We start from the raw sequence: 15,942 nt of genomic DNA on the forward strand, positions 1-15,942 counted from the left end.
ATAAAAATATAAATAAAAAATAAAATTTAATGAGATGTTCAATGGTCGGATGTTAGTTATATTGTGGTGACATTTTGACGAGCTTTATCATATTTATTTGAAGAAAACTTTGGTAAAGTGTTGCTGTATCCACTGAATTCCATGGTTGGGATTTCAGTGAATAGCACGTCAATAGACAGAGAAGGCACATAATCAGATGCATCTTTGGAAATTTTCTTTTTCTACTCTGAAAAAAAAAATCGAGGTGATATAGATTCATAAACGATGACCAATAAATTGGAATGATATCTCACTACTCAATTCCTGAAATTACAAATATTTCCTTTCTAATAAATATAGTTTATCAATTTACTTTTATATAATTAAATAACTTGTTTAGGTTAAAAATTTGAATTACAAATTTATATGGCGTAAGAAATATTAATATAAATAAGTTCAATTATCTATAAACTATTATATCACTTATTTATTTTTCGTGCATTTTATATTGATTTTTTTGTTATGAATAATTATTATGATATTTTTTTTATTTTCTGCTATATGCGTTTTTATATTGATTTTTTTTTGTTATGAATAATTATTATGATATTTTTTTTATTTGCTGCTATATGCGCGTTGAGAAAATATGAAAATATTTGATCAAGAAAAAGGTTTTGCAATTTTTTTTTTATACTACTTTGTGTTTAACTGGTATAAAATTTTTAAAATTTTTCTTTTTTTTTGTTATGAATAATTATTATGGTATTTTTTATTAAATTTTTATATTTTAAGTAAATAATGACGTTTGGATTTATTTAGAACTTCTAAAATGTATTGTCTAAATTACAGATTCTAAATAAGACGTAGTATCATGTGATGTGATGAAAATATAAAAGAATATATTTCATTTATTAAATTAAAAAAATTACTATGCACTATAAATTTATTTAATAACATTAACATTTATTTAATATTATATTTAAAACTAAAATAACTAATATTATGCAAAATAAGAAATTTATATATTACATTATATTGTGAAGATGTTATTTGTCTGTATCACATTATATTTGTTTCGTCGAATTGAAACATTGCACGTGCTATTTCCTCTTTTAAATTTGTTTATGGTATAAATGGTTAAATAAAAATATTGATATCGTTTGACATTGGAGTTAATTATTTTTACTCTAAAACATTGAAGTTTAATAACATGAACTATCTTTTAAAAAATTACTTGACAAATTATAGCAACTGTAAGGAGAGTGTTGTTGACCAGAGGACGATTGAAGAAAATCCAACAACCAAAAGAGTACTATCATCTATTCATTGCTCTAATTTGTCCTATAGGACCTTCGACTCACAAATTCATCCTTCTCTTTCTCTTTGTATATTAATTGAAATGTCACTGTTGACTGTCACGTCATTTATTTTTTATTATAATAAAAACTCATATTTAAATTATTTTATATATAAATGTTTAAGACAAGTAATATTAGGATGAGAAAGCTAATTAAACCGTTTAAGTCTCAATTTCGGTCAGTTTAAATCTGATCTCAATTGGTCTAAATTAAAATAAATCATTTTCAATCATGTGAATTTAAAAGACATTTATATTTTTAAAACAAGTCTAATTATCTAAATCGAAATATAGGATAAAAATAAAAAAAAATTACATAATTATTTAACTAACAATATCTTTCTATCAATACCTCATTTTATTATTTGATTTTAAAATAAAGATCATTAAAAATAAATATTAACACTACAGTAATAAATAAAGGTGGAGTAATTTGTGGAGAAATTCACTTAAAAAACACAATGAACACAACACTACGAGACATGGGCACAATACTAATAATAAGACATAGACCTCTAAATTTGAAATTCAGATTTTTCAGTGATTTTTTTTATCATTTTATGGTATTTAAAATACACTTATTTGATTTTGGTGTTTTAAAGTATATTAAAAATATTTTTAATATATTTGAATACAGAGTACATGACGAGATAAAAAAATATGAATAATAAACTAAACTCATATCGATAGTAATGTCAATTTAAAATTCATTCTATATCTATTACCACCTAATATATCTATTTGGAATGGTGATTTTATATTTATTAGGAAGGTTATCTAGAATGTGTGAGAGGGGTGTGGAGGTGGTTTTAGCATCTCTAAGAGAGTGAAGGTTGTCCAGAGATTTTCCATGTGCAGCTGGACCACCATTGCTGCTATGATATATGTCTATACATGTCAAAAGTTGAAATCAGTGATTAAATGGGATATAATTGGTAAACAGAATTCAGAAAAGGAAAAAAAGTAGAGGAAAATGATTGACGAGTTGAGGAAAGAGAAAAAGACAAGTGTATTATTACATATGGTTGTGACAGTGGAACAAGAAAAGAACATGCTCCGAGAGACAAGAGAAAGGCAATGCCAAAGGAGCAGCAACTTGAACAACATCAAGCCACCTTGCTTTTTTTAGTTGTCCTTATAAACACTGTCTCCTACTCCATTCACAAAGACATCTAACATGTTTACAACTTTCGGAGTTTTTCACACCGTAACAACATCCACGTGAATTTTTCATTCATGGATTCTACGCACACAACTTCAAAAGAAAGAACCCTATCATAAATTTGAAATAGTTAAACACGGAAATAGTTATACATTCTGTAGAAATTAAAATTTAAGATAATTTAAATATATTTTTTTCCATTTTCCAAACATTTTTAAGGATAAAATTACGATAGATAAAATTTTAAAATGTACAATACTTTGTATATATGATAGTTAATTACAACGATATCACTCAACAAGTTTGGAATCACCAATAATAGAATATTTGGTCCCTCGAATCCTCAATTGGAGACATTCAATTTTCTTAGACTTGAAAAAAAAATTTATATTTCTATCACATTCAATAATTTTACATCACTTAAAAGTGAATATTTAAAACATTTTACATATTTCAAGACGTTATTTAAAAATAAAATTATGATAAAGAAGATTCCAAAACGATTAATACCTGAAAATAAGTGAAAAATTTATGTTCTTATCATATCTAATAATCTTATATCACTTAAAAAATCAAAATTATAGATAATTTGAATATTTATTCTAATTTTTTATACTTCTTTTAAAAATAAAACTATAATAAATAAAACTCTAAATAAATAATATCTCAAATTTATAATAATTAATCTAACTATCCACACTATTTCAAATCAAAAGAATATAAAAGATTATTTTATTATTTTTTAAATATTATTCAATCAAATATTGGATAATATGAGGTAGGCAGTATCCTACGACGATAAGACATACATACTATAAAGGTTGATCAAAGTTTATTAATATAAAATAATTAAATTTAGAATTAAAATATTAGAAAATGAAAAAAATACTTTTTTTCCATTTTTTGGATGGTCTCTATCTGCAAATTCGTAGTTTTGTGATCTTGTATACATAACCATCCACAAGTTTTCTGCTGACCAATTCGTCCCAGTCAATTCTTAGTTGTACAAAATGCAACGCATATAAATTCATGCAAATGTCTGATATTTGTTTAATTTTAAAATAAATTTAATTTTAATTTTATGTAGCTTTGCAATACATCTATTAATTAAAAATTATTATAAAGTTTAAATGTGAGTTTAAATTTTATATTAATTAAAAATGAGAAATATAAACTTTATATAAAAATCACAATTATATAATAATTTCAAACTAATAATTTGGTAATCTTCATTATACAACAAATAAGCTAACTTTTATATGATAATTATGTCCTGCATTACTTAATTGAACTATATAGTTCACTACAATAAAACTATAAAAAAACTAATAATTAAAATGAATTATTTTGATCAAAATGAACTTAGTCACTTGTACATTTGGATTTTTTATACCTTACAACAATACTGGTTTAAGTCTATTTTGTTAAAGAACAAAATAAGTGGTATTACCATTTCCTTACAAGTTAGTAAAATAATAAATGATATTAAATTACTTTAGCGTGGGTTAAAGTTTATTAAAACCTACAAATTGTGACCAATGAATAATAAAAAAGCTAACATGATTTTGTAATTCTCAAACAATTTCAATCAATATTTTAAATTTTGTTTGAAAAAATATATATTAAATATTTCATATAATTGAAAAAAAAATGTTATGATATTTTATTAAAATCATGAAAATGTATTACCTCTCTTATTTTTTATAAAAAAATAACTTTAGACAACAAAAGAATAATCAAACTATTAACAGATCATCCCTACCATGACTTCAAATGTAAAGAGTTAAAAATTGATAATCATTAAGTACTTCTTACACATAAGCAATGAATGTATTTTAAATATTTATTATCAAAAACATTATTTCATTTAATGCAGTTATGGATATTTATGTTTTATTGCAAACATATATTACAAATACAACTATGACTAGCTATTTTAAAATTGTGTAGATACGAAAATATGAAACTTTACTATCTATTGGAACAATATACAATCGATAGTTTAAGAAAATGATTGACTTAACTGCTTTTATATTAGAAATCTATATTGTGTACTTTGAACTCTTTTTTTAAATGGTAAATACTATCCATATTCATTTGTAATATAAAAACTATTATTAATAATGATGTTTTTTTTTTTACAAACTCTGTCTACTACTAATGGATACAGATATGTTCATGAATAAACTAAGAAATATTGAATAAGTTAAAATAACTTCGTATATAATAATACGAATTGATATATATAATGAACAAAATTTGTTACATTTATTTTAACTAGTTTATTTTAAAGATATATAACAAGCATTTGTTATGGTTATCTTTTACACTTATTAAAACATTTAATGTCCTTAAATAATATTATTATCATCAATAATTATTCATGTTATGATGTTTTTAATGAAAGGAATTATATATAACTACATCCAAAATTTAACATTTTAAAAAGTGAACAAATATATTATCTTTATTTTTAAATTAAACTTTTATTCAGTTTGAAAACAAGTGAAAATCCACTCCTGACATGAGATGTTATTTACTTAAGAAAAAAAAATGTAAAATGAAATTCATGATTTATTTGCTATGACATGAAAACTAAAAATCATAATAGGACCAACATGACAAGTGAAAATTAGGTTATATCATAACATAATTGGGTTATTGACTTGTTTAATTCTTTAGATAATTTAGTATTATAAATTGTTAAAACTTATATGAGTATCTATTTAATATAGGTGACATATGATCATTTGTAAGAAATAATATATATATATATATATATCACTACAAAAAAACCCAATTTTACCAGGGGTTTTTTTTCACGTTACCAGGGGTTTTAACCCCTTCTAAATACATTTCCCGCGGTTGCAAAAACCGCTGGGAAAAACAGCGTCACAAGTACCGACGGTTTTTTGAAAACCGCTGCAATTTTCGGGGGTTTTCAAAACCGCTGATACTAGCAGGGGTTTTCACCAAAACCGCCGGTAATTACCGGAGGTTTTCCAAAACCGCCGGAAAATCAATTTTTTAAAAAAAAAATAAAATTATTGCCATGATCATTTGACATTCACAACTGCAAGGGATCTCAAATATGAGATATTTGTTATACAATATCAAGCATAAACTGATGAGTTGAAGCTTACTAATTTAACAAAAATGGTGATCTAATTTGGATGAAAATCGTTGAGGCAAAAAGAAAAACATTTATTTATCACCAGCTCTTTACAACCGAATGGAATATGGAACATTATAGATAGATGCTAAAGCTCCTAATCTTGAAATTTTAACAAATGTTTTTGAACCTTCAATAAGCGTACCTGTCCTTCTCAACCAGTACAACACTTGAGATGTCATCAGGAGCTTTTCCTGATCTCCTAAGCAACAGTTTACCTGCTTCACTCTAAAGAGCTTAATACCTAATTGTCCTAACAATCATAAAAAAACCGTAAACAAACGAAATTACTGATCAACTTCTTTTTCCCTCTGAATTCTTAACCAGGGTAAGAAACAACTTTACTATACAATTACAAGTTTCAAGAGAAGGAACAATTTGTCAAGTATATATAACAATTTGATGATTAGATCATGAATAAAATACTGCAGCTCAGTCATAATCTAATCATATTCTTTCTTCAACAAAAGCTAAAGGTCTTCTGAAACAGCTAGTAAACCAGCTAAGCTTTCAATGAAAGTAAGAACTCAGTCAAATGTGAAGACATTAGCTGCTGCAACCCCTCTGTCGGACCAATTGGATGCTGCAGCAGCTCTATTGTCATGGACACCAAGCTGAAGAGAAAAAGGAAAGACAAACCATTTGGTTCCAACTCAAGATCAACCTCAGGAATTAAGCACATCGTAAGTGCGTCCTTGAAATCTCTAGATTATCATAAAGGTAAAAGATTAGTAATCTTTATAAACTCCTAGCACTTCTTCAATAAGTAGCTGTTAACAAAAGTACAGGATTGGGGCAACTGTGTAGCTAAAAATTTTTTGTATAACCATTAGAGGTTGTAAGTGATTTGAAACTTGCATATTTAGTCTTTAGAAAAATGATCTTATCATGGACCTCAGAGAGAATTAACTTGATATATCTCTTACATTACATCTCAAAATATTATATATATATATATATATATATATATACTTTTTCACACGCGGTTCCCAAAATTTTATTAATCTCTTTACAAGCCTTTCATCTTTCCAGTCAACTTCTATTTCAATCTTGTTAAACTTTTTGAAGATTTTAAGTAGGAAAAGTTGTCATAACTATGATCCAATTGAGACAAGTTCATTTTTTAAAGCCTACTAAAACAATTGTTATAAATATGGTGACGATGGTGAGTATTCTACATGAAGGAGAGCAAATTGGAAACAGACCACAACAACCAAAGTACATGAATAAACTCCACTTCCGAATAACAACCAATGATCCTGAAGAAACATACTTTATGCAAATTCTTTATCTTGAAAGAAAAGATTATAAAATATGTTAGGAGAATGTGAAAGAAACAAGTACCTTCTTTTGCATAATGGAGGAACATACTCTATCAGACAAAAAAAAAAACTCAGAAAAGAAACAACATTGTGCATATAACTTCATAATCTATTTAATTAAAGCGAAATAAAAAATGCTTTATGCCAAATAGCCAAATTAACAAAACAGGTCATAGTGAAGGTCTAATAGGAAAATTGAAAGTGCATATAAAGCAAGAGAAAGGTAGAACAAACGAACGAGATTCATAAACTTCAAAACAGTGAAAGCTTTAATATAGAAAATCTTTGCATCCAACCCTATTTTCTATCCACATTTGTAAAACTAATTTCGCAAAATTCTAATAGGGATTAGGTTCCCTAATTTCGCAAAATTCTAATAGGGATTAGGTTCCCTAATTTCTAGGGTTTTCAGAATAGTGTAACGAAATGGAAAATGGAGTTCAAACGAGAAGCGAAGCAATTAGGGAATCCAGAAAAAGAGAACTTACCGGTGAAGCGAAGGATAGTGTCGCACACTCCCTGAGGAATCGTGAAAAAGGAATGCAAGTCGAGAACTGCAGTGGAGAGGAGACGGTGGTGAACTGTGAACACATGCAAGATGGAAACTGGACAACTAGGTTAGAGAAACTGTGAGGACAGTGAATAAGAAAATGAAAAATGAAGAAGAAGGAAGAAAGTGAGGTAATAAGAAAGATTCGAAGATTTATTAAAAAATAATTGAAAACTTAACTACGGTTGGAGGAAAACCGCTAGAGGTACCTGAAGTTTTCAAAACCCCGGAAATTTAACCCCTACTATAATATATTATTTTTGTAGTATATATATATATATATATATATATATATATATATATATATATATATATATATATATATATATATATATATATATATATATATATATATATATATATATATAAAATAAAGAGGAAGTAACACATTTGAGATAATTATTTGATAAATTACTAATTCAATATTATATTTAGCATTTAATTTTTAAAATATCTCTATCTATTATTTTTTATCATTATTAAAAATGATTAATAAATATATTTTTTAAATAATTAATATTCTGTAATAAATAATTTATTTTATTATTCCAATTAGTTTTTTATTGAAAAATGTTTATATTTTGAAAAACACACTTAAAGGGATAATTTTGACAACCACCTACTAACCTTCTTTAATTCAACTTAATGGATCACATCAACCAATAAACTTTCTATTGAACTTCATCATCTTTCCATTAATTCAAACCATATAACTTATTATTATTATTATTTTTTAAAATTAATTTTCAACTTTTCCACTTCCACGACTCTTTTTATACATTCTTAATCTACCAGAACAATCCAATTCTCCTTTTATTTACCTAAATAAATAAATAATCATCAATTTTTGTTTCTCAGTTTCTTTAAGGATCCATTATTTCAATTTTTACCTTTGTATTTTTTTTAAGATGTAAATTATTTTTCTTTGTTTCAAGTAGTTGTTGTGATTTTATTTATTTTATGAAGATTTTGTAATTATGTTCATATTTTTAATTAAACTTTTTATTTAGTTATGAACATGGTTTTTTAACTACCATTTAAATTTTATGTGATATTTTTATTTTGATATAACAATATTTAAAATATTTTTATTTTATTATTTTAATTATTTAATTATAGTACTGGCTAATTAGATGAATTTTATAATAATATATGTATTAATTGGTAGACAAATAAAAATATAATATGAAAGTGCAAGACTTATGTTTCAATTTTGTTAGAAATGTGTTTTTATATTTTTATGCCTAAAATGTGTAAACATAAAGAAATATCTATATAATTAATAACTTAAAGTATGAGAAAGACATACAAATTTTGTGGTATTAGTTCAGTTATACATTGTGTTATTATAATTTTTGTGTGACATAAACAACATCCAGATCGTTATTGTAACATATAATAAATATAAAATGCATATATATGTTGTGATTATTGTTAAAGATGTACTGTATCATAGTTAATAGTACTAGTCACATAATTAACCATTAATATAGTTAAATATACAAAAACAACTTTGATTAATAAGAAACACAAATAAGATCCAAAGGATTCAGATGAACATTCTTATTATTAAACTTTAGGTATGTATTGATCAACAAAAAAGTACTCTTCTCTATAAACACAAATAAATATAATGACTCATAAATTTCATTGTCAAACCTCAAAAACATATTTCGATGAATTTGGTTTTGAAAAACAAACAAGATCGTATACATTTTTGTTTTATATTATTTTATAAAGTATTTTGGACTTTTAAATGTTTATGGCATAAAATGATGACATCAATAAAATATTTCTTATTATTTTTATTATTGTTGGCTGAGTAAGAGACATATAATATTTTTGACATATGAGTTAAAAAAATTATTATTAAGGCATTACACAAAACTTATTGAAACAATCACTTTTGACTTAGGTTCAATTACTCGTACAATATATTAATAAATAAATCTAAAATAAACAAATAGATTAAGTCAACAATATTATTTACTTATATAGAAACTTCTGCAAAAAATAATGATGTAACATTGAAAATACGGAAAGCTAACTAAAAAAACAATAAATTTATTTAAAAATAAGAAATTTATTAATAAATGCAATTACTCGGTTAATACATAAATATATGTAATTCATATTATATTATATATATATATATATATATATATTATTTTCATATTCATCTCCAATAAAAAATGTTAATAATTACACGAGTATATAGACAAAAAAAAAAATACTGAATAAGACCATGAGAGATGTATAATCAAAGAAAATTAATCATTATGTTATCAAATTTGAATGACACAATCCACATCTTAGTGAAAAGGAATAAATCTAAAGGAAGGACAACCAATTAAAACTTTAACACTTAGATGAGAAATATAATGATTATTATCGCGTGTAAATATGTTCACTGTGGTAACATACTATATATATATATTCAAATATGTCTTAATATAGATATAGCATAATTTAATAAAAGAAATAAATATTTTATAAATAAAAATTTAGATCATTAAAAAAATTCCTTACTTATTAGAAAGTTCAAACTAACAAATATAGTAAAAAAATTGTCCAATAAAAAAACAAATATAATGAAAAGTTCAAGCCAATCAGTGAAGTTATTTTCGAATTATTAAATTTAAAGCGTTATAATCAATTTAATTTAAGTCCACAAACTCGAGTTTTTAATGAATATAAATTTTTTATTAAAAATTGCTTCTAAAAAATTTACAAATTACACAAATTCAACAAATTAAAAAAATTATCTAAAATTTTAAAAATTAGTATAAAATTAAATATAATTACCAAATAATTAAATTAAATAAACATTAACATCATTATATTTTATTTAAAATAATTCCTGGACAAAATGATTTAAAAATTTAAATAAAAAGAACACTTATAAAAATATGTTGTTATAAAAAATTAAATAACAATATAACATTGCTATGAACATTAAATAAAAATATTAACATAATTATATTTATTAAAAAAATTATTTCCAAAAAAATGTGTTATAAAAAGTAAACAAAGAAATAAATATCTAAAAATATTAATATATTTATACTCATTGAAAATACCTTTATAAAAAACTAAACTAAACAATTACTTAAAAAGAACTAATTTAACAAAAAGAAAGAAATTATAAAAATTCTTCATATAAAAAAGTATACATACAAAAGTGACAAATGAATAACTTATACTTCAATTAATAAAGAAAAGAAAAATAAAATACAGGAAGTATATTTTTAAATACATGATAAACCGAGAGTTTCATTATTTTAGTAGATGAGAAAAGATTTGTATGTACAAGAAAAACAAGAAAATAACCGCATGGCGTTTTTTTATATATATTTGAAATTTATTTGTACTGGGAACGATATATCTATCGTTCTATCCGTTGCTGACGTGGCCCAATGAGAAAAGCAAGTGCTTCCACTCAAACACAATCGACTGGAACACAATCGGCGGACACATTGAAATTTGCATGTAGAAATTTGAACACGTTTTTTTGTTCAGACAACTATACTTATACCTACCAGGATTTAGTGTGTTTTATACAATAATAAGAAATTTTATAAAACAAAATTGTAATAAAAATTACTTATAAATAATAATAAATAAAAAATAAGGTCCTGTTTGGTTATTCCCTTTGCTGCACTTTTTTCTCCTAAGCTCTCTGCAATCTCCCCCTCTCCTTATTTATATTCATTATTCTACACCTCAATGCCACTTACTGCTGTGAAGTGCAGGTCTTTTCTTCTACCTTGTTACTCACTCAGTCACGCGTTCATTTCTTTCCACCATCTCATTCCCTTCTACCCTTTTTCTATCTTCTCCCATGGCTCTCTCTGCATTATCATTCCCTCTTCATCTCAGACAGACAACACCTTCTGATCCCAAAACATCAACTCCTTTGGCTTTGCCTTCTTCCCACTCTCATTGGGGTGTAGATCTGCTCACACAATCCCCACGCAGACACAACCAGGTAAGGACATGCATGTCTATTGTTCATGCAAGAAACTCATATGTGTTCAAATGGCGTCAGTTTCGTAGCTTTCGATCAACTCAATTCTGCTTTAGTCACTCTCTTCTTGTCATATCACAGTCTATTATCTTTGTCTTGTTTTGTTTCATTCCTTTTCCTTTTCTTTTCCCTGTTTTTTAATTTTTTGTTATTTTCCAAGTATCAAATTTGAAACTGGACATGCTGACGGAAATGCTGGTCATGTTTTGGATTGATGCAGGTGAGGAAAAGGCGACATGGGGTGTGTGCATCTCTATCAGAGATGGGAGAGTATCATTCCAAGAAACCGCCAACTCCTCTGCTGGACACCATAAACGATCCTATCCACATGAAGAATTTCTCTACCAAGGTACAATGATTGAAAACACAATCACATGTGTGTGTGTCTTATGTTTCATATTATGCAACAGGGAAGAAAACTTTTATGGGTGTGTGAAAAGTTGTTTCTTATAATTTGACCATTGATGCAGGAATTGAATCAGCTTGCGGAGGAGTTGCGTTCTGATGTTATATTTCATGTTTCTAGAACTGGAGGACATTTGGGATCAAGTCTTGGTGTTGTAGAACTCACTGTTGCTCTTCACTATGTTTTCAATTCTCCCAAAGACAAAATCTTGTGGGATGTTGGTCATCAGGTTGATTTTTTATCTTCAACTGCATTTCTTTGGGGATGAAAGTTGGTCAATTAAATTATTTTTTATGGATTTTACAGACTTATCCACACAAGATACTCACTGGTAGAAGGGATAGGATGCATACCATGAGGCAAACAGATGGACTAGCTGGGTTTACCAAACGCTCTGAGAGTGAACATGATTGTTTTGGCACTGGTCACAGTTCTACAACAATATCAGCAGCACTGGGTAAATCTTCTATTTGCTTATAGAGTTTAGCAAAGAGTTTTTTAGGACTTGGCTCAGGCAAAAAAATGAGTTAAAATATTATATGAATTATACGCTTGGGAGTTGAAGCATGCTCTACTCCCAAGATATTAATTGGGGATTTGATATCGAGAATGATTTCAATAAATTGATCACATTTTTACAGATATTTCTTTCTACATCATGGGGAAAGGCCATACTTTATTTCATTAATTTAAATTCTGGATATAAAATTAAAGATTTTACTGTATTCTTAACTTTGACAAATGATTCAATCAATAGGTTGATTTAGTTGAGTCCGAGAAGTCAGAAATAGTCTCTCTTCTTGAACCTTTGAGATCCATGACTTGGTTTTATGCATTTAGACATCCAAGATTTATAGATATTTTTGTTACAATTACATCATTTTTTTACAGTAATGCACAAGAGGATTATTTTGTGTTTAGGCTATAACTTTTGCATGTTATTTTCTGCATAAACAGGAATGGCTATTGGGAGGGATCTGAAAGGAGACAAGAACAACGTGGTTGCTGTTATAGGTGATGGGGCCATGACGGCTGGTCAAGCTTATGAAGCCATGAACAACGCTGGATATCTTGATTCCGACATGATTGTAATTCTAAACGACAACAAACAGGTCTCCCTACCTACTGCTAATCTTGATGGTCCCATACCACCTGTAGGTGCTTTGAGTAGTGCTCTCAGTAAGTTACAATCAAACAGACCTCTGAGAGAACTGAGAGAGGTTGCTAAGGTGAGCAATACAGTTCATATGCTCTATAAGGACTTGTGCAGCTGCAAAGTCTTAGTGATACTGATTCTGTACAAAATGAGTTTTTTGCAGGGAGTCACTAAACAAATTGGTGGCCAAATGCACGAGTTAGCTGCAAAAGTTGATGAATATGCCCGTGGCATGATCAGCGCTTCCGGATCAACACTATTTGAAGAGCTTGGACTTTACTACATAGGTCCTGTTGATGGTCACAGCATAGATGATCTTGTTGCCATTCTGAATGAAGTTAAAAGTACTAAAACAACTGGTCCTGTGCTGATCCATGTTGTCACTGAAAAAGGCCGTGGATATCCATATGCAGAAAGAGCAGCAGACAAGTACCATGGTAAATGAGGCATCTCAAATTTTTTACTGTCTTTGAATGGACCAAATACCTCCAAGCCGTTAAAGACAAAAATATGAAATCTAATTTGTCGCTTTGGACACTTTCTGTTGTTCATCACCGTGATTTTGCAGGAGTGACCAAGTTTGATCCTGCAACTGGGAAACAATTCAAAGCCCAGGCTACCACCCAATCGTACACAACATATTTTGCAGAGGCTTTGGTAGCAGAAGCGGAAGCTGACAAAGACATTGTTGGAATCCATGCTGCAATGGGTGGTGGGACTGGTATGAATACTTTCCTCCGCCGTTTCCCAGAGAGATGCTTTGATGTGGGGATAGCAGAACAGCATGCAGTTACGTTTGCGGCGGGTCTGGCTTGTGAAGGTCTGAAGCCTTTTTGTGCAATTTACTCATCATTCATGCAGAGAGCTTATGACCAGGTAAGCACTATATAACAACCCTCAAACACGTTTGTCTTTTGATCAGTCAGTGATAACATGATGAGTTACTCTTATCAATGGTCTAGACAAGATTGGTGTATATGGTTATCTTTACAATCAATGCTAAAGATGTGTTCTGTGTCCGGTGTCCGTTTCTAGGTAGTGCACGATGTAGATTTGCAGAAGCTGCCAGTAAGATTTGCAATGGACAGAGCAGGATTAGTTGGAGCTGATGGTCCTACACACTGCGGTGCATTTGATGTCACTTTTATGGCATGCCTCCCTAACATGGTGGTGATGGCTCCCTCTGATGAGGCAGAGCTTTTTCACATGGTTGCCACTGCTGCTGCCATTGATGATCGACCCAGTTGTTTCCGATATCCGAGGGGAAATGGCATCGGTGTTGAACTACCACCAGGGAATAAAGGCATTCCCCTTGAGGTAAGTTAGAGTTTTAGAGATACCCTTATGGATATAATAAGGAACACAAATGTGCAAACCAGCTTAAAATTTGTGCTGTGACATTTGAACAGATTGGGAAAGGTAGGATACTAGTTGAAGGGGAAAGAGTGGCCTTGTTGGGCTATGGATCAGCTGTTCAGAACTGTATGGCTGCTGCCTCCTTGTTGGAACATCATGGCTTGCAAGTAACAGTAGCGGATGCTCGTTTCTGCAAGCCATTGGACCATTCCCTCGTCAGCAGCCTTGCAAAAACTCATGAGGTTTTGATCACTGTGGAAGAAGGATCAATAGGAGGATTTGGATCCCATGTTGCTCAGTTCTTGGCCCTTGGTGGCCTTCTTGATGGAAAACTGAAGGTAAGATTGTGAAATATGATACCTTTACATCTTTTTATGAATGTTTATCTAGATGTAGCTGAAAAGTGATGTGGGTTTGTTTTACAATTGCAGTGGAGGCCAATGGTTCTTCCTGATTGTTACATTGACCATGGAGCACCGGGTGATCAATTGAAGGCAGCTGGTCTTACACCATCTCACATAGCAGCAACAGTGTTCAATTTACTTGGACAAACAAGAGAGGCACTAGAGGTGATGACATGAAAGAAGGAAATGCAGAGGATTTGGGTATTCAACTTTTCATTCCTCCAGGGTAAAAAGTACCATGATCCACCTAGTGTAATACAAGGATGTTTGTAAAAAAATAATACACATGGAAGATGCATTAGGAGTTTAATTGGGTAGGACTGTTCAGTGGTTGGTTTGAATGAATCTGACCAACTTGAGAATCCAGACCAAACCATCAAACCAATAAATTCTGGTTTGGATTTTAGCTTAAGTGAATCTCACCCGAATCCAAATCATTCGGGTGAACCAAGCCAATTAAATTCAATGGAGATTGATTCAGACCAATCATATTCCATCATGCAGTTTTTTTTATTATCAATCTCTCTGCATGGAGTTTCATACTGTTTTTTTTTTAATAATTTTTGCTATTATTTAATTTATGCAAAGCAATTTTCATCAAATTTTAAGAAAAAAAATTGAATCAATCTAACCCAATTAACTTATTGGTTTGAATTTACTTCATGTCAACTTCAAACCTATCATGAACACTTTAATTGCATTTATATTAAAAATTGAAGTTCCAACTAGTCAGTTAGCGTCTCAATTAATATTAAAATGTTAGTAACACACAATGTGTTACTTCTTTTTGGCGAAATCTTTATTATTGACTTATTTTCTTTGAAGAAATAATAAAATCGTGTGGAATTTTCTCCTTACATATATTAACCATTCCTTATAATTTATAGTGCTTTATAAATTTTATTGAATGAGATAACATGTTCAATAAATTCCAATTCCCAATTTTCAAACAAAGCGATTGATTTGGAATCATTTGATTATGGATTGCGAATCAGATAGATGATATAACAAAAGTCAATAATATATATATACCTCTTGTTATTAAAAAATG

The 15,942-nt window shown here is 28.5% G+C and overlaps 1 protein-coding gene and 1 long non-coding RNA gene across 2 annotated transcripts; one reads left to right on the top strand and one right to left on the bottom strand.

Moving 5' to 3' along the window:
- Positions 1–5,553: 5,553 nt before the first annotated feature.
- Positions 5,554–7,669, bottom strand: LOC108342640 (uncharacterized). Its single transcript, XR_001833404.2, has 3 exons — positions 7,481–7,669; positions 7,015–7,042; positions 5,554–6,374 (listed from the first exon to the last, which is right to left on the bottom strand). It is a non-coding gene; the product is annotated as an uncharacterized LOC108342640 (long non-coding RNA).
- Positions 7,670–11,194: 3,525 nt separating this feature from the next.
- On the top strand, positions 11,195–15,404 carry LOC108343561 (probable 1-deoxy-D-xylulose-5-phosphate synthase, chloroplastic). The gene is made up of 10 exons (XM_017581915.2): positions 11,195–11,530; positions 11,790–11,918; positions 12,040–12,204; positions 12,282–12,432; positions 12,933–13,204; positions 13,295–13,568; positions 13,700–14,007; positions 14,167–14,448; positions 14,541–14,825; positions 14,919–15,404. The coding sequence occupies exons 1-10, from the start codon at positions 11,384–11,386 to the stop codon at positions 15,066–15,068; spliced, it is 2,163 nt and encodes a 720-aa protein (XP_017437404.2). The 5' UTR covers positions 11,195–11,383; the 3' UTR covers positions 15,069–15,404.
- Positions 15,405–15,942: the final 538 nt, after the last annotated feature.

This window comes from Vigna angularis, chromosome 6 (genome assembly GCF_016808095.1).
Source record: "Vigna angularis cultivar LongXiaoDou No.4 chromosome 6, ASM1680809v1, whole genome shotgun sequence".
In the NCBI taxonomy this organism is placed as follows: domain Eukaryota; kingdom Viridiplantae; phylum Streptophyta; class Magnoliopsida; order Fabales; family Fabaceae; genus Vigna; species Vigna angularis.